Genomic DNA, 23,752 nt, shown 5'->3' with positions numbered 1-23,752 from the left:
AGGACAGCTTGAATGTCTTTGGAACATGTTTGGGGCTGCTTATCCACCATCCGGACTATTCTGCGTTGCAATCTTTCATCAATTTTCCTCATCCGTCCACGACCAGGGAGATTAGCTACAGTGCCATGGGTTGCAAACTTCTTGATAATGTTGCGCACTGTGGACAAAGGCAAATCTAGTTCTCTGGAGATGGACTTGTAACCTTGAGATTGTTGATATTTTGCCACAATTTTGGTTCTCAGGTCCTCAGACAGTTCTCGTCTCCTCTTTCTGTTGTCCATGCTTAGTGTGGCACAGACAGACACACAATGCAAAGGTTAAGTGAACGTCTCTCCTTTTTATCTGCTTTCAGGTGTGATTTCTATATTGCCCACACCTGTTACTTGCCCCAGGTGAGTTTACAGGAGCATCACATGCTTGTAACATTCTTATTTATCCGCAGTTGTGAAAGGGTGCCAATACTTTTGTCCAGCCCATTTTTGGAGGTTTGTGTGACATTATGTCGAATTTGCTTTCTTTCCTCCCTTTTTTTGTTTTGTCCCAATACACACAAAGGGAATAAACATGTGTATAGCAAAACATGTGTTAATGCAATACGTTTCGTGAGAAATACATGATTTCCTGGAGAAATATCAAGGGTGCCAACAATTTCGGCCATGACTGTATGTCTTTATAGATTATAATTGTTCTGCTGATAAATGCGCAGTGAACAGGTCTTGTTGGAGGTCATAATAGTATTGTGTATGATGACATTTATTGCAGGTAGATCTTGTACACACAAAGATCCAGAGAGAAAAGTGAACAGACATGAAGTATTAGAAGGGCACATGTATGTTCCCAAGTGAGTGATCTGTTTTTATGTTATTTTTTTATTTATTTTTTTGGTACACCTTTAATTCCGAGGTTTTTACTCTTTTTATATTTGTGTATTTAGAAAAACATTTTTCAAATACTGTTATCAGTGCGGCCGTTCTGTTGGAGTCAAGCTGACCCCATGTTTGCGCTGTTACTCAGTATACACCTGCAGCAAACAATGCAAGCACAAATCGTGGACTGAACTGCACAAAGATGAATGTCTCCAGCTTTCAGGTAAACTGTCGGTGTGGTAAAAAACATAGGTTGGATTATGAACTGTGCTTCATTGCTAGGCATATTTCTCATTTAGGACAAAAGTGCAGAGGTGACCCTTTTCACGCCTTGATTCCCTGATCCTAACTACTGAAGTACAACAGTAGGGGGTGCTTCAGGATCATGGATGTATTGGATGTTAATTCAGTTCAGAGGACCCCTTGGTGGGCTGTTTGCTACTGTTGCTAGAGTATGTTTTCTGGAAATGAATGACAATTTTTTTTTTGGGGGGGGGGGGTTAAGTATCTCTAGTTCCCCTTTCATAATTGACACATTAGAAGCAGTAGATCAATGGGCATACTATAAAAACAAAATTATTTTATTTACATACACTTTGAAGTTGAATTTTGGCTATTCACCTAACTAGCCTTAAAACTGTCCCATACCCCTTCCTAACACCTATGCTAACTAACCTGTGTGAGAAAAGATGGATATACTTAACTATTTGCATTCCGCTCTTTTACGAGATCTGCCCAGTGTCAGCCCACAGTGGCTGCAGGCAAAGGAGAGAGCTCTCTCTAGTAGAGCCTGGAGCTATGACTTCGCCAAAGGCTTCAATGGTCCATCCATTGTTGATATTCCCTCCTTTCCCCTGCAGCCACGACTGTCTGACACAGGGGAGCTGGATCACGTAATTGGACCAGAGCAGCCTGAAGATAAGTAAGTATATACATCTTTCTTACACAGGTTAGTTACCATAGGTGTTAGGAGTGGGTTGGAGACAGTTTTAAGACTAGTTAAGTGTATAGCCAGAATTCCACTAAATTCCATTAGGTTCAGGGATTGATATGAATAATTCAGTGTACTCTGTAAAGCACTTTTATAAAATCATCAGTGCTATGTAAATTACTGTAGTTAAAATTTTAATTTTGGAAGAGGACTTGAATAGAATTTTCTTGCATATTCTTTTATGAAAATCCTAAAAACATATATTTATTGTGCTGAAACCAAGTGATGATGTTCCTGTTAAAATCATATTGCATTCCATATAAAAACACCACTTTGTATAATGGTAAATCAGAATATTGTTATAAAATGCAAAGCTGCTGAAATCCTTAAATACAACAAGCTAACACTTTCACCTACATTTCTTAAAATGGCCGGGTACCTTTATAAAGTAACTGAGTAGCTGACATCCTGGAAAATGGTGTTTGTTCCTTCTCCTGTACTATATCATGCTAATTGACAGCACAGCTTACACTTAGGGAAGCACCGAAAGCCTACATGGCATCATGGGAGCTGATTTGTTTTATTGCTTTGGTAGAGAATAAGTGGTTGTGCACTGGAAAAAAATGAGACTTTTGCTCATGGATTTAGGTTTTACAGAGGCTTCACCATATACTGCACATTATGTTCACTTCACAGGAGGGGTTTTAAGGGTCATTTCAGCCACTAGCATTGGTCTTTAAAGTAATCCAAATTCCTGTACTCTGTGCTAGGCACCCTCCAATATCTCAACATGATCATTGTTCACCTGATCCCCACCACTAGAAAATAGTGGCAATAGCCAGTAATGTTGGTACTTGTTTAATATATCGCAACATACACACACACACCATAGCAGCATTGGGCCTGGCAATTGGCTTCTTTGGTTCTGAGAACTGCATTATTGGGACAGCAGGGGGATTACCACATGTATCTCAATATTGAAAAGCATCGGAAAGGATGGTGGGCAGAAGATGGGGCAAATGGGTGGGTAATTGATAATATAAGCAGTATTCCTACAATAGAGAATTAACTCCACTTCTCTTTATTTTTTAAGGAAAGCTCAGCAGTAAGATGACTCCAGCCAGAGGTGAGAGGAACAGTGCTACAAAGAGCCTGCATGCTGACGGGGAACCTTTGAGTCATGGCCCCAGGCCTTATACTGGTGGGCACAGTGTAGCTGCCACCACTGAAAATTATAGCTTTAATTAACAGAAATTAAATGGACAGTATTGTAACAGCATTGCTTTACTTTCTTGTACAGAGAGTTGTCTTGATTAAACCTCAAAAGAACTTTCAGTTTAAACCCACTAAAAATATTCCAGGCACATCAAAACAAAAGGCGTTAGACTTGGTTTTCTTTAAAAAGAAGCTACATCCTAAATAGAAAAGAATGCTTCCCACTAGTGTGATGTAGAGATGCAACATGTCCCCTTGCCAAGTCAGAGCAAGGAACATGTGCTTTGCTGCTTGTAGAGCTATAGGTCAGACCTCTGCAGAGAGACCACTGCTTTCACACAATGAGAAAAGGTCCATCCATCCAAGTCTTTGCACACTTCTTGTTTTAATACACTTGCAATATATTTATGCTGAAGCTCATTTAAATTGAAAGTTCAAGTGGGTTTTAAAGTAAAGAGAGAGATATCGGGGCTTCTGTTGTTAATTTTCTGCTGTAATTGTAGTTACCTGGTTGTTATACTTACCCCTGGTATCAAAATTTTCTGAACCACTGCTCAGAAACAAGTATGCAGATTAGGAAACAAATGATTGAATATAGAGGGTTGCCATGATAGCCAGGTAAACAGAATTATAAGAAGAGGCCTGAACATTGCTTTCATGTCAGGTTTCCTAATACATTTCTCTTTTTTTTCCATAACATTTTTATCAGTAATGTTATTAGTAAAATAGCTGAGTGTCTGATATTATTTTTGCATATATAGTATATCTGTATGTCTGCTACACACTAAAGCCACTCTCCTGATTTATGGCTTTTTTTGTACAGCTTTGTCTCTTTGGAAAGCTGCTCTGGGTGATTCCCAATTTGTGATTTTTGTTTCTGTTTTTATTTTCAATGATCTTGCCAAACTGGCATAATCCTGTATCTCCAGGCAGTAGATTTTGTTTTAGATTTAGCTATTTTTTATACATATGCTCCTCCTATTTAACATTATTTTGACATCAGGAATTTGTCAGTGTTCATAAAGAAAACCATTACAATCATGATTTGCATGTTTTCAGACACATGACAGGTGGTGAGCCATGTGATCCTTCTATTTCCTAATTGTTTCAACCTCTTTTACAAAACAAGAGCATGGCATATCTGATGCAACACTTTGTGTGCCTTTTTTGCTGAACCACTCAACAGAAAACTGTAAGGGTTCATATACACTTAGATTGTAAGCTCCTTGAGGGTAAGGACTGATGTGAATTTATATGTAAAGTGCGGCATAAATTGATTGACAGTGCTCTATAAGTACCTGTAATATTAAATAAATAAATGCACATGAGGCTAACACAGGTAATTTAGATGCCTGGTGTAATTTCCTGGCCCTGCCATACAAGTGCTTCTTTGTATCAGCGTTTACCGGCACATATGCATCTGACGTATTTTCTGAACACAAACTTTCTCTTTTATAAAAGACAATGTGGGTAAATTCAGATGCAAAGAAGCATCAGCATTTACAAGAGCACACCATGTACTGCCATTCAATTGTTTGATAGATTGTATGCTGCACATGTGTCTTTCCAGATACAGGAAAGCGCTGGGAAATGACACCAGGTATCCATAATGCCTGTGTAAGTCCCATGTACATAAACCCTAATACATGTTCTTTTGCTGGTCTACAAAATACCTAGACCATTTAAGTGTACCTGTCGCCTGCACATGGTGAGGGAGGTAGTTACTGAGCAGAACCAGAATGTCTACAATTGCAGCACTTACATTACCCAAATAACGGTAGAAGCTGATCTTTGGAACATGATGTGAAGAAACCTAACCATTTACATGAGCTTCTAATTACACCATTTTTTAGAGAAGCCTTTGCCTTTCCCATTTTTTTTGTTGTGATCTACAGCTATACTTTCCTATCCTTTGGGAGACCTAGTAATATTAAAATGTATATTTCTCTTGAGAATTAACACCTCAAGAGTGGTTCATAGCAGTTGAAACTACTTGCAAGATATATGAGGGGCTCAAGTTTGCACTTTTCAGCAGGGCGCTGTAGCTTCCATAACACCAGAGGGAGTTTTTTGGAGGTGGAGATTGCGGGGGGAAGGTAGTTACAACCTCTGGTGTTGGAATTTAGTGGGCCCCTATTTCTAAATACAGGTGTACCAGAAGACAGCAGAGCCAGCCAAGTGAGAGACAACCTATTTACCATATACCAGTTTCCCAGTGATCAGGTGTTCTAGAATAACTATGACCTGATCTCTCCTGTGTAAAGAGCCATGCTCCTGTGTCTTGCAGTTCATGCACTCATATAGGCTGTGTGCGCTCCATTGCTTCATGGAGAGGGAGAGCATACACAGCAGAAATAGAGCTATTGATCCCTCTGAGACATTTGTTTGTTTCTACACTTGAAATGCTGAACAGCAGAATTAAGCAGTAAAGCTTATTTTCCAGATCACCAGCCAGGTGTGACAAGCTGATTCGTTACAATTCACCAGTGATCTTCTGAAGAAAACATTAACTGTTCGGATAAGGCTGGTCATTTTTGCACCCCGAACCTTCAGGACACCTACAAGAATACTGCGGTAAATGCAAAAAATACAATCACACACCTTTGCACTAATCGCTTTCCCATTTAATGGGTTATCTGTGGTAGCCCCTGAAATAAACAAGCACTTCACATTTTAAATGCATGTGTTCCATAAAGTGAGTGTAAACATTAGGTTACAACATTGCATTCTTGAAGCAGAAGTTATTTCTACGCCATCACTTCCATCCAATCCTCACAAAGGGTTTTGCCTTTATTAACAAGTGGTGGTCAAATATTCAATTAAAAATGCTGGTTGATAGCACTGGTATAGGCTAAAATTATGCAGACATTTATTTCAGCTGCCAGGAGGCTGTTTCAGGCTTGCTAGATATGATCAGTAAATAAAAAGGAAACCATGGCTTTTTAGAGCAAGGCTTGGGAACCAGTAAGCATGGCAAGGGGACCAAGGGGAAACACAAATTGTTCTACTAAAATATTATAATGTACAGCATATGTCAAAAAGGCAGTGGGGGAAATGGCCAAACCATCAAAAGATCCTCCATTCTTTAAGCAAGCCATAGCTGAATCACAAGTGAAAGGAAAGAAAATGACTTGATTCCCCCATCAACAGTCAGTGTTGATGAGAGATTCCCTCCCGCAATGCTATTGAATTCTGCTGGTGGAGGGAGGGATTAGGGGAGCCTTTCTGTCTGGCAGAATACAATGATGACCACTAGCAGTGGATTGACTTGGATACAATCAGCCTGTCCATACATGGATAGAAATTTAGCTGGTCACCGTTTACACCAAAACTGTACAAGGATGTAACTGGATGTAAGCTACTCTGTTTTCTCAACACCATTTAAAGGGGTAATCTATTGTATAGAAATCATCAGTAAACTTACAAAATGCCAAGATATACACACTTGCTACTTCTTTTTTTCCTTTTGAGCTGCTACAGTTCCACTTTGAATGTTGTACATCCTTCCAGTACAGCTGAGAACACACTTCTCTTATCATGTAAAAAGTATAGGTAATGAGCTCACTGCACTGTGTGTAATAGATACTATGTTGTCTTGAATCCAGATAAGCAAGACATGATCAGATACATTTCTAGCGACAGACATTTTGTAGAACATTAACTTGTTTTATCCAGCACTAAAGGGGCTATTTAAAAGGGAAATATGATAGATAATGATGATATCCACACCTCACAGTGTTGACAAGTCATTCCTAAAATGCAGAGATGTAGATGCAAAGATGGTGTGGAGTCCGCAGTATCCATGAGAGTGTTTTCTGGATAACGCTGCGAAGAACACTCTGTAACAGGAGAAGGGTCCAGCCACATGATTTTGTCAGGTCATGTGATCAGGATTTTCTTCCGAGATCCCCCACATTCATTTATAAATGTATATTTTTATTAAAGTTGAGAATAGCCGCTGTAAGGCCATACCACTGCTTTAAGGCTTTTAAAATTCACCTTTTCTAGAAAATAGCCTGTGGAGTCAAGGGGCCATTTGGGCCCCCTTGGAAGATTGGAGGGAAAGCTTCCATTTCAAAATTCTGTCTTGTTGCTAGAACATGAAAACCACTGAGATGCCCACTCCCAACATTAGAAGGGCAAGACCCAAAGGATTTCATGTTTAAGGCAGGACATAGGGATTTCTAAATTTGAGTTTTTTCTATTTAGGCTTCTAGGAGGGGGCAAATGGTCTATAGATACGACAATAAAATAAATTAACATTTTACAAAGCTACATAGGGGGTTAGTACCCACTGGAGCCCTTGACTACAATTTCTGGAAATGGTCAACTTAGCCTTTAAAAATGGGACACTAAGGGAGAAGGAGGGGATTTACTAAAACTGGAGCACATAGAGTATGGTGCAGCTCTGCATAGCAGTCCCTTCCTTTAGATTGTAAGCTCCACGAGCAGGGCCCTCATATTCCTTCTGTACTGAAATGTATTGTAATTGTACTGTCTCCCTTATATTGTAAAGCGCTGCGCAAACTGTTGGCGCTACATAAATCCTGTATAATAATAATAATAGTCAGTCAGCGTCTGGTTTTGTCAAAGCTTATTTGAACAAGCTGAAGTTAGATGCTGATAGGTCACTATGCACCACTGCACCAGATTCTGAGTGCTCCAGTTTTAGTAAAATTCTCCCCAAAGTGTTCAACAGTAAAGTAAAAATGTAGGCAATACCTTCTGATGGTTAACTGAAACTATTATGGGGGTGTAAGATGTTGAAAACACTCAGTTCAGTTTGACAGGCATTATTTTATACATAGAACTGAGAAATCATACTTCTATATACACATGCACAGTGGACATCAAAAACACAATTGTTTTATCCACACTGTAGAACCTGTGCCTGATAAAGTATTTGCAGTGCAGAATGAGAAACCATACATTTTATAAGGAATACTGCATCATCTACTAAAGCATTTATGTCTATGTGCCCCGAAAAGGCTCAATCTTTTCAATTATATGCTTCACACATTGCGACATTTTGGAAAAATGTCACAAATGGGGATTTCATTGTTATGCCGCATGTCACATTCCACAAGGGCATGCATTGTGAATCATTGTTTATCTGTCACTTTAGCAAAAATGTTGCAATCTGCACTATTTTAATGCCACACCATTGTTTTTTTTGGTCCCCCTATGTTTTGTCTGGAGTTCCACTTAAAATGTGGGTACAATAGTTGGCCAACAAATTCCAGTTGAACCTGTCAAAACTTCTGACTACAGGCTGCTTGTCCAAAAGAAAGGTCAATGACAAACGTGAAGACAGGTATACTACCTATTTGTAAAGCATAAAAATGCCTGTTTATTAAGATATTACATTTTTATTTCGATAGTTTGAATCAGTGATATGTTTGGTTAAATTAGAAACAAATCACAAAAGAGTTTTTATGTCAACAAGCAAATTTATACATTGGTCCTAGACCAGAGAAATCCCTACATTTCTCCAGATCTGTTAATACAAAATTGTCCAAATTAGCCCAGTTTAGCATCAGAATGCAGCACATATTGGTAACCCCCATGTCACCAGATAACAAAAAATGTGCATATCATTAACTGCTTATGTCTTGCAAGTCAAATTTCCTAACTTACTTCAAGCGGAACTATGGGCAAAATCAAGCAGTCTACCCTGTGTCACAGCTTTAATACTTGTTGATCCTAACAATTATTGTTCCATGTTCTGACATGGGGTGACAACACTGTTTGCGTAAAATCACACAGCAGTGTTGTCACCTTATGGACAGGATAGTCTTAGAGGGACATGTAAATTTAAATGGACTTAAAAGACAAACAAATAAAATTCGAACTCCAGATAACACTTTTTAAGCAGTTATTCAACAGTTGTTTTTCTTTTGGAAAAAAGGTTTAGACCATATGAACAAAAGCCAACTGTTGTAATCACTCCTGTCAGTGTGGTATGGTTTCCCACAACCATGTAACTGTCACTGGACATCTTGGCCTCTTAAAGAAAGCAGAAAAATATTTGAACTTCTGGCAAGGTCAACAGGTAAAAAAAACTATGTCAAGGCCCTTTAAGATGGCCGCCATGGGGAGATACAAAAAAGGGGTGGCTAGCAATGCACACAAGTGCAATGCGGTAGTGCAGCATTACAGGGTCAAATCAGGCAGTGAGGAGGCCATATAAGGCCTCCTCGCTATCAAATGCCCTCTGAAATGCGATCTGAACATGGATTGCTCTTCAGAGGGCAGCACAAATGTGAAGAGTCCTTATGGGGGACATAGAAAAACTGCTGTGGTAATTCTATTGACAGACTGCAATATACAGTATATGTTTTTTTTAGTTTTATTTTGCCCATAGTTCTACTTAACCATCAAATGAATAAAGTTTTGTATAGTCACTCTATGTATTTGTTAATATTGTAAGTAAAGCTGTGTGATTTCTCAGTAGTAGTAGCAAAATATGTTTTACATTGCCTCCCCTGAGCTGCCCTTGTCAATGAATCACTAGGTTCATTTCTTGTCAGGCCTGTCTCTAACAATGATACAAATTAACACAGCCGGAGAAGGAGGGGAGGGTTCTGCAGATCATTGGCTGCAGCAAAGGAAGGGGAGGAGATAAGTCTGCCGATCATTGGATGAAGCAGAGGGTGCAGAGAAGTTTGTAGATCCTTTGCTGTAGCAAAGGGAGGGCAGATCATGGACTGCAGGAGGAGGAGAGAAGTCTGCAGATCATTGGCTGTAGCAGAGGAAAGGAAGAAGTCTGCAGACCAATGGCTGTAGTGGAGGGAATGGGGGAGTTTGCAGATCCTTGGATGAAGGTCTGTAGACTACTGGCTGCAGCAGAGGGAGGGGATGAGTCTGAAGGGGATTGGCTGCAGCAGAGTGAGGTGAGAAGTCTGCAGATTGTTGATTGTAGCAAAGGAAAGGGAGGAGTCTGAAGATCAGTGGCTGCACTGAACAGAGGGGAGGGGCCCTCAGATCATTGGCTGTAGTGGAGGGAAGGGGGGAGTCTGTAGATCATTGGCTGCAGTGGAGGGAAAGGGGGGAGTCTGTAGATCATTGGCTGCAGCAGAGGGAGGGGAGAATTCTGCAGATCATTGGCTGCAGCAGAGAGAGAGGAGATATCCTCAGATTATTGGCTGCAGTGGAAGGAAGGGAGGAGTCTGTAGATCATTGGCTGCTGCAGAGGGAAGGGAGAATTCTGCAGAACATTGGCTGCAGGGGAGAAGTCTTCAGATCATTGGCTGCAGCAGAGGGAAGGGGGAAGTCAGTAGATCATTGGCTTGAGCAGAAGGAGTGGAGAAATCTGCAGATCACTGGCTGCAGCAGAGGGAGGGGAGAAGTCTTCAGATCATTGGCTGCAGTGGAAGGAAGGGAGGAGTCTTTAGATCATTGGCTGCCGTAGAGGGAGGGGAGAATTCTGCAGAATATTGGCTGCAGCAGATGGAGGGGAGAAGTCTTCATATCATTGGCTGCAGTGGAAGGAAAGGAGGAGTCTGTAGATCTTTGGCTGCAGCAGAGGAAGGGGGTAAGTTTGAAGATCACTGGCTGCAGCAGATGGAGGGGAGGAGTCAGCAGATCATTGGCTGAGGCCTATTAAGCACTAGTCAATAGCAAGTGAGAAACAGCAGAGCTCTCTTCCCAAGGATCCAGCTCCCAGTCTGTGTTTACAGTTTTGTGATGCAGATGACTACAATACTGAATAAGCAAGCGCGTGCTCTTTTCCGTTTCCACAAATCTCTTGTGTGCAGTCTATGACCCTTTTGTACTAGGACAACTGCTTAAATAGACTTAATAAAATCTGTGCTGACAAGATGGCTTCTCATGCCTCTCCACAAAATCACGCCTGGTGACAGAAATAAAGAGAAACCCTCTTTATATAGAAACATAAAGAAAACTGCATACAATGCTTCTCTCAATCTGTCAATACTATAGGCAGAGAAATGTGTGTATTTGCACTAATAAATATTTAACATTTTTCCATGTATTTTATTTTAATCTTAGAAAAGAGACACGGTATTAGTGAGGCTTTTATGCCACTTATAACAATATTGTGCTATCAATCAAAGAATAAAAAAACAGCCCAGTAAGGTTTATCTGTATCTGAAAATAAAATACACACAATTACAAAAAATGTACAGGTATGGAGACGTTGTGAGCCTGTAGAAGAACACAGTGTTATAGAGGCCTAATCTCCAGCACTCTCTCCCTTTCCATTGTCATCTACATCCAAACTGAGAAGGTCGAGTTTATTTGGACAGGGCGAAGTAAACAGCATTCCCTTTTTTTACGAAAATTCACATAAGTTACCATCGGGCAGAAAATGCCACAAGCAAAGCCACGACAACTATAAGAAGGTTCCATGAGTGGACGTAAGCACTGTTCCCTGGCTTTTCTGATGATTTGGAATTGTGAGTGATATGTGTCTGTGTGTGCACTACGGAAGCATCTCCTGACGCTGTTTTGATGCAGACGCTGTCAGTGCAGCCATCTCCACTTCCTGATCCGCTGATGTCATCACCTGCATAAAAACAATAGTGATTATTAGTGCATGAAGACATAAACATACAACTTGGACAAATACAGTTACAGGCAAACAGCTAAATATACAGATGAAATACAGCAGGTAAAATAAGTATTGAAAATGTCACCATTTTTCTAGGTAAATATATTTCTAAAAGTGCTATTGACATGAAATTTTCATGTCAGTAACAACCCATGCAATACATACATACAGAGAAACCAAAACAAATAAGTTCAGAAATTAAGTTTTGTGTAATAAAATGGAATGACACAGGGAAAAAGTATTGAACACATGAAGAAAGGGAGGTGCAAAAAGGCATGGAAAGCCCAAACACCAGCTGAAATCTATCAGTAATTAAAAGCAATCCTGCCCCTTGTCTGTGCAAATTAATATCAGCTGGTTCAGTCTCAACAGTTGGCCTATAAAAAGGTGTCTCATTACCAAGAAAGAAACATCTCATGATGCTCTCTCAAAACCTTCACAACCTTATAATTGCAAAACATACTGATGGCATTGGTTACAGAAGGATTTCTAAACTTCTGAATGTTCCAGTGAGCACTGTTGGCGCCATAATCCGGAAGTGTAAAAAACATAATTTCACTATAAACTGGCCACGACCAGGTGCTCCTCAAAAGATTTCTTTTTGACAGAGGAGTGAAAAGAATTACCAGAAGAGTTGTCCAAGAGCCAAGGACCACTTGTGGAGAGCTTCAGAAAGACCTGGAATTAGCAGGTACAATTGTTTCAAAGAAAACAATAAGTAATGCACTTAACCGCCATGACCTATATGCACATTCACCATGCAAGACTCCATTGCTGAACAAAAAGCATGTTGGAGCTCATTTAAAGTTTGCTGCACAACATTTAGCCAAGCCTGTGAAATACTGAGAGAATATAGTCTGGTCAGATGAGACCAAAATGTAACTCTTTGGATGTCATAACACACACCATGTTTGGAGGTCAAATGGCACTGCACATCACCCACAAAACACCATACCAACAGCGATGTTTGGAGGTGGGAACATCATGGTGTGGGGCTGTTTTCAGCATACAGTACTGGCAAACTTCATATCATTTCAGGAAGGATGAATGGAAAAAATGTAGAAGATGAAACAAGGGTGGACATTTCAGCAAGACAATGATACCAAAAACGAAGCCAAGGAAACTCTCAACTGGTTTCAAAGACATAAAAAGCTGCTAGATTGGCCCAGCTGTAGTTAGAAGCTGATTGGCTACCATGCACAGCTGTAAATAGATTCTGCACTTTGTAGATGCAGATGCACTCCTTTTCCCCAGAGCTTAGTGAATGCGGTGAGGCTTTACTGTGTAAAGAATACCCAATCAGGTGCAAGGAAAATAAAAAAAAGCATTTTTGCTTGCACATGATTGGTTGACGGAAATCAGCAGAGCTCCACCACATTCACGAACTTCTGGGGAAAATGAGTGCAACTGCACCTGCAAAGTGCACAGTCTATTTGCTTTCATTAAATCAATCCCAATGACTGATTTAAAGACAAACACAGATGCTTGTAAAGACCACAAGGTACAGTATCTGCACTTCTGCATTGTTATCACTGACAAACAGTTTAGGCCAAGTTAGGTTCACTTAAACCTACAGCTACTCTAAAAGTCTCAAACCAACATTTATCTTCTTAAGACAACATACTGTACATGGATCGACATTCACCAGGTTCAACAGGGATTGGTCGAATTTCGATCTATGTATGGGCAGGCTCGTTGTACAGAATTCAGTCTACTGACTGATTTCCGTACAACCAACCTACAGTCAGGTCCATAAATATTGGGACATCGACACAATTCTAACATTTTTGGCTCTATACACCACCACAATGGATTTGAAATGAAACGAACAAGATGTGCTTTAACTGCAGACTGTCAGCTTTAATTTGAGGGTATTTACATCCAAATCAGGTGAACGGTGTAGGAATTACAACAGTTTGCATATGTGCCTCCCACTTGGTAAGGGACCAAAAGTAATGGGACAGAATAATAATCATAAATCAAAATTTCACTTTTTAATACTGGTTGCAAATCCTTTGCAGTCAATTACAGCCTGAAGTCTGGAACGCATAGACATCACCAGACACTGGGTTTCATCCCTGGTGATGCTCTGCCAGGCCTCTACTGCAACTGTCTTCAGTTCCTGCTTGTTCTTGGGACATTTTCCCTTCAGTTTTGTCTTCAGCAAGTGAAATGCATGCTCAATCGGATTAAGGTCAGGTGATTGACTTGGCCATTGCATAACATTCCACTTCTTTCCCTTAAAAAACTCTTTGGTTGCTTTTGCAGTATGCTTTGGGTCATTGTCCATCTGTACTGTGAAGCGGCGTCCAATGAGTTCTGAAGCATTTGGCTGAATATGAGCAGATAATATTGCCCGAAACACTTCAGAATTCATCCTGCTGCTTTTGTCAGCAGTCACATCATCAATAAATACAAGAGAACCAGTTCCACTGGCAGCCATACATGCCCACGCCATGACACTACCACCACCATGCTTCACTGATGAGGTGGTATGCTTAGGATCATGAGCAGTTCCTTTCCTTCTCCATACTCTTCTCTTCCCATCACTCTGGTACAAGTTGATCTTGGTCTCATCTGTCCATAGGATGTTGTTCCAGAACTGTGAAGGTTTTTTTAGATGTCGTTTGGCAAACTCTAATCTGGCCTTCCTGTTTTTGAGGCTCACCAATGGTTTACATCTTGTGGTGAACCCTCTGTATTCAGTCTGGTGAAGTCTTCTCTTGATTGTTGACTTTGACACACATACACCTACCTCCTGGAGAGTGTTCTTGATCTGGCCAACTGTTGTGAAGGGTGTTTTCTTCACCAGGGAAAGAATTCTTCGGTCATCCAACACAGTTGTTTTCTGTGGTCTTCCAGGTCTTTTGGTGTTGCTGAGCTCACCGGTGCGTTCCTTCTTTTTAGGAATGTTCCAAACAGTTGTTTTGGCCACACCTAATGTTTTTGCTATCTCTCTGATGGGTTTGTTTTTTCAGCCTAATGATGGCTTGCTTCACTGATAGTGATAGCTCTTTGGATCTCATCTTGAGAGTTGACAGCAACAGATTCCAAATGCATATAGCACACTTGAAATGAACTCTGGACCTTTTATCTGCTCATTGTAATTGGGATAATGAGGGAATAACATACACCTGGCCATAGAACAGCTGAGAAGCCAATTGTCCCATTACTTTTGGTCCCTTACCAAGTGGGAGGCACATATGCAAACTGTTGTAATTCCTACACCGTTCACCTGATTTGGATGTAAATACCCTCAAATTAAAGCTGACAGTCTGCAGTTAAAGCACATCTTGTTCGTTTCATTTCACATCCATTGTGGTGGTGTATAGAGCCAAAAATGTTAGAATTGTGTCGATGTCCCAATATTTATGGACCTGACTGTATTTGATTTTTCTGAATCAATCATTGCCGCTGGCTATAGCTGACAGCGCTGATCAGTGTATTCTGATGGTGGAGAAGGCTCCTCGCTGTCAGAATACAAAGGCTGAGTGCAAGGTTTCCCCTATCCACATCAAGTGTGTGGATGGGGGACGAGGGTCTTTTTTTTTGTCCAACCCACTGGTTGAATGAAAACAAATGAATAATGTATGGGCTGTCTTACTGTAAGCACCAGGCACAGACAACAATTGCAGACACTGAACAGCTAAGAAGAACTGATGTGTATGTTTAACCATCAGTATTGAAAAACCCAGAGCACATATTTAAATAGATATACCAACTACCACCTACAAATATGAGCTGTCATTTGAGAATTTTACTTACTTGTGTCCTGAAAGTCCACATCATTTCCATTGTAGGCATTGCGGAGACGGTTTGTCATGATTTTCAGCTGCATGATCTGCTGACGGATGGTCATATCAGGCTTGGTAATATCTACGTCAATCTCAGGGTTATTTATTTGGCTGGCAAGGCCACTGCCCATCCGTTCTGGCATGTACCTAAAGCAAAGCACAACTTATCATTAGAAATTTCAGTAATACCGCACAATAATCTTACGAATACAAACAGTATTTTGATGTTTGCTCCATAAGTGCTACAGACTTAATTGTAAGTGCCTTTGCACTCCCAGCTTTCTCTTAGCCGCCCCTGCAAAGTATCAAAAATACTTGTTCAACCTGCCAGTGAATTCCACCTTGTGCAGCTCCCCGTGATGGATGACCAAACACAGTTGCACTGCTCCTGAATTACGAGCAGAATTGTCATTCTCATGTAGGCTGTGGCTATGGGCACTACAGTGGGATGAAAAAATATTGCAGGGGGTGAAGCTGCGGATTCACAAGCCTGTAGCCTGCCATTCAACACCTGGTCACACCTAGTTCTGCCCACAGATCTCTGGAGTGACAGCACTGTATCTGTTGCTGAAACCATTCCACTATTAGCTGCAGTGTCTGGGAGGGGAAACATGTGAAACACAAATGAAGGTGGATTTTGTTTACTTTAGGAGACTTGCACATCACATGGTAAGTAACAGGATTTTGGACCTGTTTAGGCTGCCATACAGGAGCCTTCAGCCGTACTTTAACCCTTTTTGTTTAGATATACTTTAACAATTGCTGTGTATGTGGTTCACCAATGATTTTACAGCCCCATAGCTGGAACATTAAGACATTTGGTTAAGGTAGTACTCTGCTAAAATGCTATAAATGTATATTTCTCTTTGCAGATCAATGTCAACAGACCCCAAGTCCAGTTATTTAGGTTCACCGAACATGTCATACCAAGATGGCATTTTCCAGCTGCTAGACACAGAATGAGTTACCTCGCTCGGGTCATTCCATTCCAGCACTTGTCTTCATTGCCCTGGCCAGCAATATTCTTTTCGTTGCAGAATAAACTTGGTAATGATATCCAGTAATCCTGGATGTCACTGAGTGTCGCTTTTACATCTAATACCTACAAAAATAAATATGATTACATTTATAAAATAAATGAGCATGTTAGAATAATAAGAAGTCCTTGTTCTACTGACAGTTCAATACACAAATGGAAGAATTCAGCTTTAACCTTCACTTTTTTTGAAAAAAATAACAAATGTGCGGTCAGGCTCCTGCAGACTCTCAGTATACCATACCTCCTGTATGGGCAGACAATTACTGAAGAGCAGGAAGATCAATGAACTACAAGAGGGCTCACCAGTACTCTTGCAGGTCATTGAGAACTACAAGCTGTCTGCCGTGGTGGAAGAAGGCACTTGTAGCTCATTTATTCACAGATTGCTGTGAAAGAATGACACGGCTGTAGGTGGAACCCCGCACAGGCTTGCTATTTTTAATGGAAAGGGGGAGGGGGGGTCAACTAATGGAGGATTTTACACGCTACACCCAGCACTGGGTGCATAGGGGATCCTTGCAGTTTCTTGCCAACAGTTTCCCTTTCTTTACCATTTTTACCACTACAGGTTATTTCCATTATCCCTGTTTCTCACTCATTCATTGTTCTCTCCATCCCCGCCATCCTTCTATCCACCTCAGCCACTATCCCGTATTGCACCCTTTCATCCTCACACAGATCCTTCCACCTCTGCCTGTCACACCGTCTCTCATTATCTCTGGGATGGTTGTTAACACTCACTCCCTTCTCTCAGCCAGCTGGTTTGCCAACATCTAGCAGCCCTGCTAATTTACAGCCTCTTCATCCGACCCCAGCCAGAATTCTCTTCCTGACAATAGTCCTTCCATATCACTTTCCCTCTCTCTCACTCCCTCCCTCCTCATCTGCTTGTTCTCTGGAGGCTCTGCACCTTCACACAGGTGTTCGTCCCACCATACACATACATTGCAGATGGCCGGAATCCCCACCCTGAACACCCCAACACTGTCTCATTGCTATCAAATGGAGATCACTCCCTCTTCCCCTCCCTGCCAGCCAGCCCATTGCTCTTTTATACTGTGGCTGTTCCTTACCAGTCAACAGTATTCCCCATGCCCATCCCCGACCATCCGTCTCCAGTACCCTTGCCCCCCCCCCCCCCCCCCCATCCATTTGCCTCTTCTACCCTCTTCACTCATACCTGCACAAATCCTTCACCCTGTTTTTACCTCTATAGAGACCAGGATCCCTCAGTTTCACTTCAGTGCTTCTCTATCCATTCCCCATCTCCTACCCATACTTTTCCTTTTCCCCCCTACCGCATGATTCCCATTCCCATCCCCCATTTTTTGCAGGTGTTAAAGAAGAAACTCGAGAACTCATAGAACATTTTACTCCTGCTTCTGCTTGCTTGCGTGGGTGGAATGTATACTGTGCCAAACCTTGCTTACTCCCCTCTCCCATTCATCCCATGTGATCAGGGCAGTACATATCACACCCACACAAGCAGTGGCAGTAATAAGAAGCTCCGCCTCAGGTTCTTCCTTAACCCCTGCAAAGCACCGGAAGAGAGCCAGAAACTATGGAGGGGAAGGTTATTGGGAGATGTCATTCCGAATGTAGATTTAGCCCAGTGACAGCTTGCCAGAATAGATAAGAATGTCTATGACAGCAGCTTCCCTGCGCAGCTCTGCTTGAAGAGACCATACCTGTATCATACATTACTGCCCCTATACTGTACCCTTTTGCCCCCTGTACTGTGCCTGCTTACCCTCCCCTTGTACTGTTCCCCCCTGTACTGTGCCCTCCTGCCCCCATGTACTGTACCCTCCTGCCCCCCCTGTACTTTACCCACCTGCCCCCTGTACTGCACCCTCCTGACTCCCCTGTACTCTGCCCTTCTGATGCCCTGTCGTCTGCTCTACTAACTTTTTATATTGTTTGGATATTTGTGTTGATTAGTCTTTGATTTATGGTATGTTTTCTTATTGTTTAAACACTTGCCCTCCAGAGGATTTACCCCCCTTCCTGACCAGGCCATTTTTTGTGTTACGACACTGCATTCATTTAACTGACAATTGCGCGGTCATGCAACGCCCAAATTAAATTTACGTCCTTTTTTTCCCATGATTTGAGCTTTCCTTCAGTAGTATTTGATTGCTTGTGCAATTTTTTTTTTTGCGCTATAAGCAATAAAAGACCGACAGTTTTGAGAAAAAAACTATATTTTGGACTTTTTGCTATTAAACATGTCCAGTAAAAAATTTTAAAAAATCAAATTTCTTCATAAATTTAGGCCAAAATGTATTCTGCTACAAGTCTTTGCTAAAAATAAATCCCAATATGTGTAAATTAATCAGTTTAAGTGAAAGTTAAAGCGTTTACAAATGGTGGTATAGATACTGAGAATTTTTTTTTCTTTCCTTACTAGTAACGGCGGCGAACAGTGACTTTTAGAGGAACTGCAGTGGGCATTCTGACACTGGGGGGAGGGGGGGGGGAACTAACTTGGTGTCATTGACATCCCCAGTGACACCGTTACAGTGATCAGTGCACTGACACTGTACTAATGACACTAGGCAGGAAGGGGTTAATGTGAGGGGTAATCAAAGAATTAATTGTGTGTAGGGAGTGTTTTACTAGGGGATGGGGGTGTGTGCTTCACTGTAAGCACACTGCTCAGGATGGCTGTGCTGTGCAAAGCTATCCTGAGCAGTGTGTCCGAGCTGACAGGGAGGAAGACTGTAAACAAAACAGTCTTCCTCCCCGTCGGTGATTGTTGGTAATCACCGGACGCCAGTGGGTAATCACTCTGTGACTCACCTCCGTGGCCGCAAATGGCGTGCGTGCCCCTACCCGGAAATGCAAAATCACGTATATATACGTGATTTTGCGCACCAGTGTCGCTGTGTAGCAGTAGATCTGCTGTACAGCCGTGGGTAAGCGGTTAAAGACAATTTTGTTGAAAGTACTAATAAATATATGTTTAATTCTATCAACTATTTATACTTTAATTCTTGAGAGTAGATGAGTATATTGGGGCAGACTGGTAGGGGCCCCAGTGCATTACGTTGCCCAGGGGCCCATGATGCTATTAAGATGCCACTGGCTACACCCTAAATATGGGTGTAACTTGTAACATGCTCCCAAAGGTGAATTTGCTATAGTCACATTGGTTAAAGATCATTTCTGATTTTGAAATCAGTAACAAAGCTATCTCTGTGGATTTATTAATATAATAGCCATAGACATTAGAAGATAAAGATTCCTACATAAATTAAAAAGTAAATACTGCCTGCATTGCTCCCACCTTGAGAAAGTAATATCTGTCAGCCAAGAGATCCATCACCTAGGAGTGTCCATTGACATCCATGTATTCTCATAAATATCTGAGCAACAAACATCTAATCCCACCTTAACCACTTGCCTACTGGGCACTTATACCCCCTTCTTTACCAGGCCAATTTTCAACTTTCAGCGCTGTCACACTTTGAATGACAATTGCGCGGTCATGCAACATTGTGCCCATATGACATTTTTATCATTTTTTTCCTCACAAATAGAGCTTTCTTTTGGTGGTATTTAATCGCTGCTGGACACTTTACGTTTTGCGCTATAAACAAAAAAATTGAAAAAATTATGAAAAAAAAAAAGTTTCTTTGTTTCTATTATAAAATTTTTCAAACAGGTAATTTTTCTCCTTCACTGATGTGCATTGATGAGGCAGCACTGATGGGCACTAATAGGTGGCACTGATGGGCACTGATAGGCAGCACTGATGGGCACTGATAGGCAACACTGATAGGCAGCACTAATGAGGTGTCACTGATAGGCGGCACTGATAGGCAGCACTAATGAGGTGTCACTGATAGGTGACACTGATAGACAGCACTGATAGGTGGCACTGACTGGCATCACTGCTGGGCACTGACTGGCGGCACTGCTAGGCACTGACTGGCACAACCACTGCGCACTGACTGGCATCACTGCTGGGCTGCACTGATGGGCACTGGTGGGTGGCACTGGTGGGCACAGGTGGGTGGCACTGGTGGGCACATGTGAGTGGGCACAGGTGGGTGGCACTGCTGGGCACAGGTAGGTGGCACTTTTGAGCACAGGTGTGTGGCACTGCTGGGCACAGGTGGGTGCACTGCTGGGCACAGGTGGGCGCACTGCTGGACACAGGTGGGCGGAACTGGTGGGTGGCACTGCTGGGCACCAATCATCAGGGTACTGATCATCAGTGCCCTGATGATCGGTGCCGATCCCTGCTCTGACAACTGCCGATTCTCAGCAATACTTTCCTCGCGCTCTGACAGCGTGAGGAAAGTGCAGCCGAGAACCGACAATTGCATTTCCCGGTGAACAGCGTGTCATTGGACACGGCTGATCACGTGGTAAAAGGCCGCTGTGATTGGCCTTTTACCACATCACGTGATCAGCTATGTCCATAGGACACAGCGATCATGGAGATCGCCGGGTGCGCGCCAGGAGAGCGCGTTCTGGGAGGATGTCATATGATGCCCACCCAGAACTGGTGGTCGGCAGGTGGTTAAACAGACCTGAACAAGTAAATGAGAATAGGGAACACCTAGAAATGTTGATTGTGTCTAAGCAGTACCCTGAATAATTTACCTTTGTCTGTAACTTCTTCTGAAAAATAGCATTGCACTTTCTGGAATGTGAGGGAGCCTAGGCACCCCTCTGCCTACAGCTTTATAAGTGTGAATCTGCAGTGTGAGATCATCTAAGTAACGGCTGACTTACTGAGGACAATTGGAGTGATATTTACTGCAGTCACTACTGCACTGCTCACTGTTCTGGGGGCTAGCTGGGGAGGAAGCTGTGCTTGAAGGCATGCGGTGCAAGGAACTTTCTGATTCCGAATAGTTCATTTTGTGGATCTGCGCTTTCTGCAGTTTCTGATCGATTGCCCCATCAGTGCACCAGTCACCAGAGGGTCAGCTCTGACATGAAGAAGTAAAGTCTTGCTCATTTTCCAAGATGACCATCCTCACACAGAGACAGTGAGTTTGATTTACTAAAACTGGAGAGTGCAAAATCTGGTGCAGCTCTGCATAGAAACCAATCAGCATCCAGGTCCAAAGCTTAATTGTTGAAAGTTGAAAGCTGATTGGCTACCAAACACAGCTGCACCAAATTTGCACTCTCCAGCTTTAGTAAATCAACCCCTCAGTGTGGAACAATGCTTTGTACATCAGCAATGGGGAGATGATCAGATGCAGAGAGCCTACGGGCAATACTGTTTATCAGCCCTTTGTACTCTGCTTACCTTTTCTGGGCAAAGCCTCAACAATTCACACATTTTGATAGGGATCTTATCTTATAGGTACACAGGGAAAAGGTATACATATATAAATGATAGAATTTGAAAGAGATATTATAACTGATAAAAAACAACTTCACTTACTGTATAATCCGGACAGTTCTAATGATACATTTGGAGTTGCTATTTTCTCATTCTCCATATGTAGGAGAATAAAAAGGTGAATTTGTCAAAATTGGAGGAGCCAGAATCTGGAGCAGTTTAGTATTGCAACCAATCAGCTTCTATGTTTCATTTTCAAATCTTAACTGAACAAGCTAAACTGCTGCTCCAGTTTTGATAAATGTCATCCAAAGCATTTATTTGCACTTCAGACTGCTAGACAACAGTCCATTACTATCATTTAGAGCTTTGGGCTCCCCTTTGTTTAAAGGCAGTCCTATTGTCTGAAATATATGTCCCTAAAGGAAAGCTATACTAAGATACACATGTAGGCTGCCACAGCGGAGTTTACCTGGAAATCCCATTTCTATCAAATAAGAAACTCCCAGCCTGTATTTTGCTCTAGTCTGCAGCAGTGTCTTTGCAAATACCCTATTTATCACCATAATGGATTGTCCTTGGGTCATTTTACGACACAAGGCTGTACAGTTGTGCTCAAAAGTTTGCCTACCCTTGGAGAATTGGTAATAGCATGTACCATTTTTAAAGAAACCGTGTGTGAGCAGGCTAAACACATTTCTTTTATTTCTTATGGGATACATATTCAAAATGCCTCTAGCTCCAGCTGCCCATTCATCTTGACAAAATGCCTCCAGGTCATGCAAAGTCTTTGGTTGTCTTGCATGAACCACGCATTTGAGATCTCCCCAGAGTGACTTGATGATATTAAGGTCAGGAGACCTTGATGGCCACTCCAGAACCTTCACATTTTTCTGCTGTAACTACTTGTACTTAGGGTCATTGGTGTGCTGGAAGGTCCAAGAATGCCCCATGCGCAACTTTTGTGTAGAAGAATGCAAATTTTCTGCCAGTATTTTCTGATAACATTCATCTTGCCATCAATTTTCACAAGATTTCCTGTGCCATTAGAGCTCACCCCCCCCAAAACATCAATGAGCCACCACCATGCTTCACAGTGGGGATGGTAATTCTTTTCACTGCTGACCCCTCTCCAAACTTAGCACTTATGGTTGTGACCATAAAGCTCTATTTTGGTCTCCTCACTCCAGATTACAGTGTGCCAGAAGCTGTGAGGCATGTTAAGGTGTTGACATGCCTCTGGCAGTTGCGGCTGCAATCTTTCTTGGTCTACCTGACCTTGGCATGGTATCAAGAGAATTTTCCACTTCTTGATTGAACAGTACTAATTGGCATATTCAAGGTTTTGGATATTGTTATATCCTTTTCTACCTTTATAAAGGTCCATTACCTTGTTACGCAGGTCTTTTGACAGTTCTTTTCTGACCCCCATGGCTCAGTATCTAGCCTGCTCAGTGCATCCACGTGAGAGTTAACAAACTCATTGACTATTAATACACTGACACTATTTGCAAATTGAAAAAGCCACAAATGTGGGACATTAACCTTTAATTGCCATTGTAACCTGTGTGCAGCACCTTGTGTGTCTGTACCAAGGCCAAACATTCCAGGGTATGTAAACTTTTGATCATGGCCATTTGGGTGATTTCTGTTGTCATTATGATTTAAAAAGGAGCCCAACAACTATGTGATAATAAATGGCTTCCTATGTTCACTATCCTTAACCCCTTCGCGCCGGTGCCTCACGGCCCTTTAAGAGTTTCAGAAGCCGGGAGGCGGGGCGGGGTTTAGCGTCATGTGACTGCCGTGACACGCCGTCACGGCGGTCACATGATCGGGAAAGGTCCCGATTGAAAGAGGAGATCAGGACCTTTCCGTGAGTACCGGACATGTGTGCTGGGAGCGTGCAGGGCACGCGCTCTCGGCACATATGTCCTTTTTTCATAGAACGCAAATGTGCGGCCGCTTGACGTCTAGGCTGGCGTGAAGAGTTTAAATAAAACAGTTTTTTGGCATGATCGGTCATA

At 42.0% G+C, this 23,752-nt stretch overlaps 2 protein-coding genes across 2 annotated transcripts in view; one reads left to right on the top strand and one right to left on the bottom strand.

The window, feature by feature from the left end:
• LOC149431173 (ankyrin repeat and MYND domain-containing protein 1-like) overlaps positions 1–4,869 on the top strand; it is a 58,212-nt gene extending 53,343 nt beyond the window's left edge. The window contains exons 15-17 of the mRNA XM_089665829.1: positions 763–841; positions 935–1,089; positions 2,891–4,869. Of these exons, the coding sequence (XP_089521955.1) occupies positions 763–841; positions 935–1,089; positions 2,891–3,045 (389 nt within the window). The 3' untranslated portion in view covers positions 3,046–4,869. The remainder of the gene's footprint in view (positions 1–762; positions 842–934; positions 1,090–2,890) is intronic.
• A 745-nt stretch (positions 4,870–5,614) lies between these two features.
• The window catches only part of LOC149431172 (glypican-1-like), a 132,409-nt gene continuing 114,271 nt past the window's right edge, over positions 5,615–23,752 (bottom strand). The window contains exons 7-9 of the mRNA XM_089665830.1: positions 16,347–16,480; positions 15,350–15,525; positions 5,615–11,539 (exon numbers count right to left, since the gene is read on the bottom strand). Of these exons, the coding sequence (XP_089521956.1) occupies positions 11,325–11,539; positions 15,350–15,525; positions 16,347–16,480 (525 nt within the window). The 3' untranslated portion in view covers positions 5,615–11,324. The remainder of the gene's footprint in view (positions 11,540–15,349; positions 15,526–16,346; positions 16,481–23,752) is intronic.

The sequence above is a fragment of the Staurois parvus genome, unplaced genomic scaffold (genome assembly GCF_062004578.1).
Source record: "Staurois parvus isolate SC_StPar_1 unplaced genomic scaffold, SC_StPar_1.0 ptg002367l, whole genome shotgun sequence".
Taxonomy (NCBI): Eukaryota; Metazoa; Chordata; class Amphibia; order Anura; family Ranidae; genus Staurois; species Staurois parvus.
This window is presented reverse-complemented; position numbering and strand designations above follow the sequence as displayed.